The sequence below is a fragment of the Acanthisitta chloris genome, unplaced genomic scaffold (assembly GCF_000695815.1).
Source record: "Acanthisitta chloris isolate BGI_N310 unplaced genomic scaffold, ASM69581v1 scaffold39340, whole genome shotgun sequence".
NCBI classification, from domain to species: Eukaryota; Metazoa; Chordata; class Aves; order Passeriformes; family Acanthisittidae; genus Acanthisitta; species Acanthisitta chloris.
The window spans coordinates 14,953-21,773 of NW_008652903.1; the positions used below are offsets into that span (position 1 = coordinate 14,953).

General features: G+C 46.2%; 1 protein-coding gene across 1 annotated transcript in view; it reads left to right on the forward strand.

Annotated features, from left to right (window-relative positions):
• Positions 1 to 857, forward strand: part of MALT1 (mucosa associated lymphoid tissue lymphoma translocation gene 1) — a gene marked incomplete at its 3' end in the record, with an annotated part of 15,712 nt that extends 14,855 nt beyond the window's left edge. The window contains exon 14 of the mRNA XM_009078746.1: positions 657 to 857. Coding sequence (XP_009076994.1) covers positions 657 to 857 — 201 coding nt within the window. The remainder of the gene's footprint in view (positions 1 to 656) is intronic.
• Positions 858 to 6,821: the final 5,964 nt, after the last annotated feature.

Sequence of the window (6,821 nt, forward strand, 5' to 3'; positions counted from 1 at the left end):
CATAGTAAGTTCTCAGGAGGGAAAAATGGCTAGTAACACAGTTTAGTGACTTGAATTTTGAAGCAGAAACATAAAAGCCAAGGAATCGATGCCCGCACAATCCTGAAACTGGCGTGCGAGGCACTTTGAACTTTCTAGGCCCGTGCTGAGCTTGGACAAGATGGTTATTTGTGTGAAGATCATCTGCTGCACACTCTGAGGGTGTTGCTATGCACTGTGGTTCAGGAAGAACACGACCTGAAGCAGAGCTGCCTCTTACAAAGTCATCAGTAGGAGATCAAAGTGTTACGTATCATCAGGCTGTGCTCCTGGGCATGCAGTCTTTGAAGGGTTCTTACTTCAGCGGGCTGTGGCACTGTTACGTTTCTCTCTGTATCTCTGTCATGAACATCTCAGCTAGACACCCCTTGACATCTCTTCTTCAGTGCTTCTGGCAGCTGAGGGAACGTGCGTGCTTCTAGAAATAGCAACTGTCCGGTGAACAAGTACTGACCAAAAGAGGTCCTCAGTAAACAAGTCTTGCCAGCGTGTGTCTTTAGCTCCTAAGAAGGTTGGTCTCCTTCTCCGGGAGACTTGGGCCTGCCCAAGGGTTTCCTCTAGTGTTTATTTGGCGAGAAAGTATAACTTGTTCTCTCCCCACCTTTCCTCTTTTACAGGAACACTTGATCTTCACTGTTTGCTTGCACTATGAGTATTCAGGAATAGAAGATGCAATGGATGAAAGAAAGGAAGTGAATGTTGGGAAGCCCCTTATTGCTAAATTAAGCCTTCAGCATGGATTCAGAAACAGCAACTGTCCCCACACCTGTTGCATGGCTGGTTATGCTTTTCGTAATCCAGTAGAATCAAGTCCAGAGGTAACTAAATGCTACTTCCCTGGTCACTGCCAACCGAATTCCCATCCAGGTGTTTGCCATCCAAACCGTGCCAGCTCAGCCAGCACCACAGAGCCAGAGGCATGTTCCTGCAGTGGGGCTTCAAGACATCAGTTATGGAATTGCTCACTCACTGTGGAAAAAAGTAATGTCCCAGTAGAGACAACCGATGATACTGTGGAACTGGAATTCCTTCTCTCTGACAGCCTCAGCTTCTCTGAGCAGCAGTAGCTGGGATGTGTCTGGAACAGACTGGATCCATCCTGGAACTGGAGACCTCCACACTGCTTACCCATCTTCTGGAGTTCGGGGGCTTCAGACAAGGCACTGGGAGTGTCTAGAGGTGGTATGGGAATGAGGTTGTGATGACAGTTTTTCAGATCCAAAGAGAAGAACTGGACTGATAGACTTAGGAATGCAAAAGGCATGATCTTTATTCTTTTCTCCTACTATTTGACATTTGATACAGGGAGAAACCCTGAACCCCTCAGAGTTTCCTATTCCATTCCCTGGCCCTCATGTGTGTATCAGGAGCAGTCACTGACATTCCAGTGCCTTGGATGTACCTGAGAACCAGCTCTGACTGCGTTCTCCTCCGTCATGCTCAGATGTCCAGTGTCTGGTAGCGCCTGAGATGGATAAAGATGTGTGCAAGGAAACCAAAACCCAAACAGAGCGAGCAAACGGATCCCGTTTCTTTTCTTCTTAAGAGAACTGCGGGTCATCGTAGGGAGCAAAGCCACGGATTGATACTGTGGTGGGTCATTCTTACTCTGCTTTTTGTTCTGTCTTCTGTAACATACTTAAGAGTTTTGCTGATCTGGGAAGGTAGTCTTTGCATGTTCTGTAAGAACACTAACTGGAAAGCTGAGGGAAAAGTGCCAGCTCAGAGCAAGCAAGGTGCTGTATGCTTGGTCTCATCGTGAGACATGCTGAAGGGTAAAACCGAAGGGACAAGAGGAGTGAAAGAAGGATCACAAGAAAAGTGATCTTATGTCTTTAGAAGTCTTGATGCTTCAAAAACACAAAAATACTGGGGTGTGAGGTAACTAACATTCAGGAGAGATTTCTGATAGGGGTGGCAGTCTCCCGTGCCCTGGTAATATTGATAAGGAGTATTGCTTTGATTAGGATGCCCGTTGTAAAAGAAAATAACTGAATGCCATTGAGGTGGACAAGACAGTTCCAACCTCCAGTGGAGAGTGCTGCCTTTTGGTGGGATCTCAGGCCTGGCAACCTGCTGGCTGAGCACTAAGGGATGTGCTGTCGTGGCCACCATGTGCCTGAGATGGGAATGTCTTTAACTGGGTCTGATGATCTTCAGATTCATCTGTGCTGCAAGGTGGATAGATGCATGTGGATATCAATGTTGCTATTTCCAGGATGACAGCTGTGCTTGAAGTAATCTGTACATGAGCCTGAGTTTCTGTTTTTCTCCTGGAGGCTGTTAAGTACTGACATACCTAGTGAATGAAATGTGCCTGCATTAACTATCTGGTGCAATTGACTTTAAATCAAATCATAGCTTGAGACATGGTCTAGGAGTGTAATATTTAGCTAATACTTTGTCACAGTTTCCTAATTTGTACGAAAGCTTATTCTTTTTTTTAACTGTGCAATAAACTCTTGTCCACAAAATGATGTGTCTGTGCCTATGTAGTTGCTATATTCTTCTACGCCTCCCAGTCTGAAAAAGCCCAAAACTTTATTCAAACAAAGTGTTATAAAATAATTTCCTTAAGAGAAAATAAGGGGAAATCTGAATCATAAGCTTTCTACAGATCTGCACACGAGGCCTCTAGGTTTCTCAAACTATGTACTTCAAAGATGTTTATTTCCAGGTTTATATGCCTTCTGGCTCCTGAGCCCAGCTGGTACTGCTGGCTGAAGCTGAGTGATCCTCCTCCATCACCTCGCAAAGACAGGAGTTTCTCTAGTATTCTGTCAGTTTACTTGAGAAATGTGGGTGAAGAATCCAATCATTAACCCTTAAAAGTACCTCCCTGGGTAGCCCATTCCAATGCCTGATCACTCTCTCCATAAAAAATCTCTTCCTAATATCCAACCTAACCCTCCCCTGGCAGAGCTTGAGTCTGTGCCCTCTTGTCCTGCTGCTGGTTGCCTGGGAGAAGAGACCAACCCCCACCTGACTCCAACCTCCTGTCAGGGAGTTGCAGAGGGTGATGAGGTCTCCCCTGAGCCTCCTCTTCTCCAGGCTGAACACCCTCAGCTCCCTCAGCCTCTCCTCATGGCACTTGTGCTCCAGTCCCTTCACCAGCCTCATTGCTCCTCTCTGGACCTGCTCCAGCCCCTCAATGTCCCTCCTGAGCTGAGGGGCCCAGAACTGAGCACAGCACTCCAGGTGTGGCCGCACCGGCACCGAGTGCAGGGGCAGAATCACCTCCTGGTCCTGCTGACCACACTGGTCCTGATGCGGGCCTGCTTTTGCTAATAGCTGTAACAATAGTTCTCTAACTGACCTAAACCACTCAGACATCTGCACATTGTCTGACAAAACTCTGCCTGGAGGAAAATTTTATCAGTCTGAGCCTTCCTTAAAAAGAGAATGGTGATGGAAAGGCATTTTCTCACTGCAAGCACTGTCTTTAGGAGCTGCTCTAACTATTTTAATCATTAGTGTTCAGTGTGAAATACTCTGGTTCTTCAGGGAAAGCTGCAAGAGGCACCCATGCCCTTTGGCCCAGATCCAGGAAAGCACTTTAAAAGTTCAGCATGCATAAATTAAGTCAACATTTAAATCTCAGTGAAATCAGTGGGCTTAAAGTACATGCTTAAACCTAGGCATTTGTTAAGGCTCTCTTTGGCTTGTGATGCCCTTTCTGAACTAGAGCCTCAGGGATTGTTTTTTTTCCTGAAGTGCAATTATTTGGAGATAATCTTTTTTTTTTGCTTGAAGTATCTGCTAGGCTAAGTTACTTTACCCTCTGCTTTAGCATTGCTGTATGGCTTTGTATAACTCAGGCGTTTGTTACCTGGGTGTGGATGTTGAAAAGGTACGGAAGGTAGGTTTAAGATAATCCAAATAAACTTGGTCTTCTCTGGCAAAAGAAGGATTCATGCACTTCAGAACGGCCAAGAGACTTCTTTCATGTTCCCTCCCCACACTGCAGTAAGGTAGGAGCTCTGCAGGCTGCCTCCTCAGTAAGGCAACCTGTTATCCTGAGAGTTCCTGAAACTGCCTCTGGCTCCAGAAGACCATCTGCACTGTGGAACTCTCCACTAAGAGATTTCAGGGCTGGTATTGCTGTCTTAGTTACTGTTTTGGTTTGTGCATCAACTACTTTTCCTCATTCTGTCAGCTTTTTTCAGTAGCTTTGGCAGCTCTCACATACATTAAGCTTCTGGGCTATGTTCACCTTGACATAAACTCCTGACTGCTGTAAGGATGATGCATTTCAGTGTTACTCCTTCTTTGCACAGAGTTTTTAATTCAGGCAGAGTAAGATCTGCTCACTTCTAGAGTGTGGCATTTAGAGCTTCAAGGTGTTTGCTTGTTTGTTTAAAGTATCAGGTGTAGGAGGACAGGTTGGGAATTTGAGGGAGTTTGTTGGTTTGTGGGTTGTTTTTGAAGATTGATCATCCTTTTGGTTTGGTAATTGCAATAGTCTAGGAATGGGATGAGGACACCTGCATGGTGTGGAAATTAGGCAGTTATCAATTTCTAAGGTACTACTGCAGCCATTTAGTCATACCAGGCTTATTTTAAGAGCTAATGAGAGAAAATGCTGTCTCCCATCATTGTTGCCACGCAGCGAGCATGAGACCAGGCTCCCTGTGGGTGTGTGCTACCACAGCAACAACCTCCACTCCCACATCTGCAGCGGATGTGGGAGGAAGCAACCAGGACTTCTCCATCCCTCCTTTAGACAGAATCTGCTGGCACCCTGCTTTCATGTTTCAAAGTCAATGGCAATGAGGATGAAAAGTCTTCAACCTGTTGTGCAAATTACTTCATTACACATAAGATCCAGCAGCTCTCAGATGCTTCCTGTGCTCTCTGATGACTAGGTGTGGTGGTTATGGTTTGTGTCACCTTTCCAAACGTGAGCCAGCTCTGCTTCCTGACATCCCACAAGAACAGGGATGCTGAGTGTGCACAGCAAGGCAGCACAGGTGGGCACCTCCCTCCCGTGGCTTACCATTGGGCAGCCTGCAGTCCTAGAGAAGCCTCTGTCAGAAACTGCTCAGATGGTTCCCCTCTGAACGGGCTGTTTGTCAGTGCTGCAGGTATTTAAAGTGGTCCCAGGATTCTTTTCTGGTCACATTCTGTCTTCTCTGTGCCTGTCAGCTCGTTCCCTCTCTGTCCCCTTCTGCTGAATGTCTGTAGTATCCGTGATACCTGTCTTGCAGGATTGGGCCAGAAATTTTGGAGAACTGCTTTGAGATATTCAGAGCGTACCAAATTTGGTATGGTTTTGGTCTGTAAGAAGCATAACAGCCTTTTAAGAAAGTAGAGAGTCACTATAAATTATTGGTTTGCTGATTCTCAAAGCTTTGTAGTTTTTGCTTGATGCCTGCCTTAGGGATACACAGAACTGCTGCAGACTCTGGTGCAGTGTTGCAGCTGAAAAGAAAACATTTTGTTTGGACCACCCACGAGATTATTAGGTCTGCTTTTAGTGAAAATAGTGGGTTCATGCCAAGCCATCTACCTGTGCTGGCAGGTAGAGAAAGCTGCAGCTGTTTGCACACACTATCCCTGCACATCAGTCAGAGGTGGGACTCATTACACACTGCAGAGATTCCCTGCTAGTGTCTGTCATGCTGTCTGCTCTGGCATAATCCAGGCTATAACACAGGTAGGACACACTTTCCTCTGGTGGGGTATACTGAAGCTAGCTGTGTGCAATATGGGAGTGAGTTTTACTTGGAAGCAGGGGTTTTAGCCTGAGCCACATGCTCGGCAGGCCCTTGGTGCCCTGCATGTGCTGGGACATCTGTACACCTCGTGCTGTCCCATCATCCTGTTGTATAAAACAATTAATGGTAACTCCTCATCTCTGCTGTTGGCATCCCAATAACTCCTTCTTTCTTTATAAACTGTGATAAACAAACCTCTTTTTTTTTTGGGTTTTGTGAAGACTCTAAGTTTCCGTAACTGGAAAAGCTCTGTCTGATGTCACACAACAATTCTTAACACAATATGATAGCAAAGAAGGACTGAAACCAGGTTTGTTACCTAGAGGTTCCCAAGAGAAAGAACTGCCCTTTCTCACCTAATTCTGCTTACAATTGTTTTCCTTTTAGATTCATTAGTTACAATATTTTCTTACTGCTATAGTCTTGGTGATAGCCAATAGTTACAATAAAGTTAATATATGCAATATGGCTGTCTTGAGAATGGTATTACTAATATTTTTCCTCAGACAAGTGATACTGAGCCATCAGTGACAGCAGCTTCTCAAACGGGCAGATGGTGGCTCTGTAAGAAAACATGTTTTCTTGCCTTTGCCCCTCAGTTTATTCCCAGGCTGAGCAAAGAGAACTCGGTAGTAGCATCTGTTGACGGAATAGTTCCTGTTAAACTCCATCTGCCTGCCAGCTCTAGGATGTTCAAACCGTGGCATGGATATAAGGTACAAAAGGTAGAATTAGAATTCTGCTGCATCACAGACTGGGGTGGGTTTAATCATGTAAGACGCATGGTTTTGGACAGCTCTGAGAAGAAGCAATAAAAACACATCACGAGCAGAGAGACGATGCTCAGCAGTTGACTTTGCAGCGTGCGTTACTATTTGTACCCATGCAGTGCAAGACGTCGATTTCTGCCCGATCTGAGGCCGAATCGGCTCTCGCCGGGTGAGCGCGTGGGAGGCTGTGCAGGGAGGAGGGAGGCAGAGCCGCTGCAGCCCCGCGGTCCCCCGAGCGGCGCAGGCTGAGCGGAGCCGTGAGAGCCTTGGGGCCGGGGCTGGGTGCTCCGGGGCG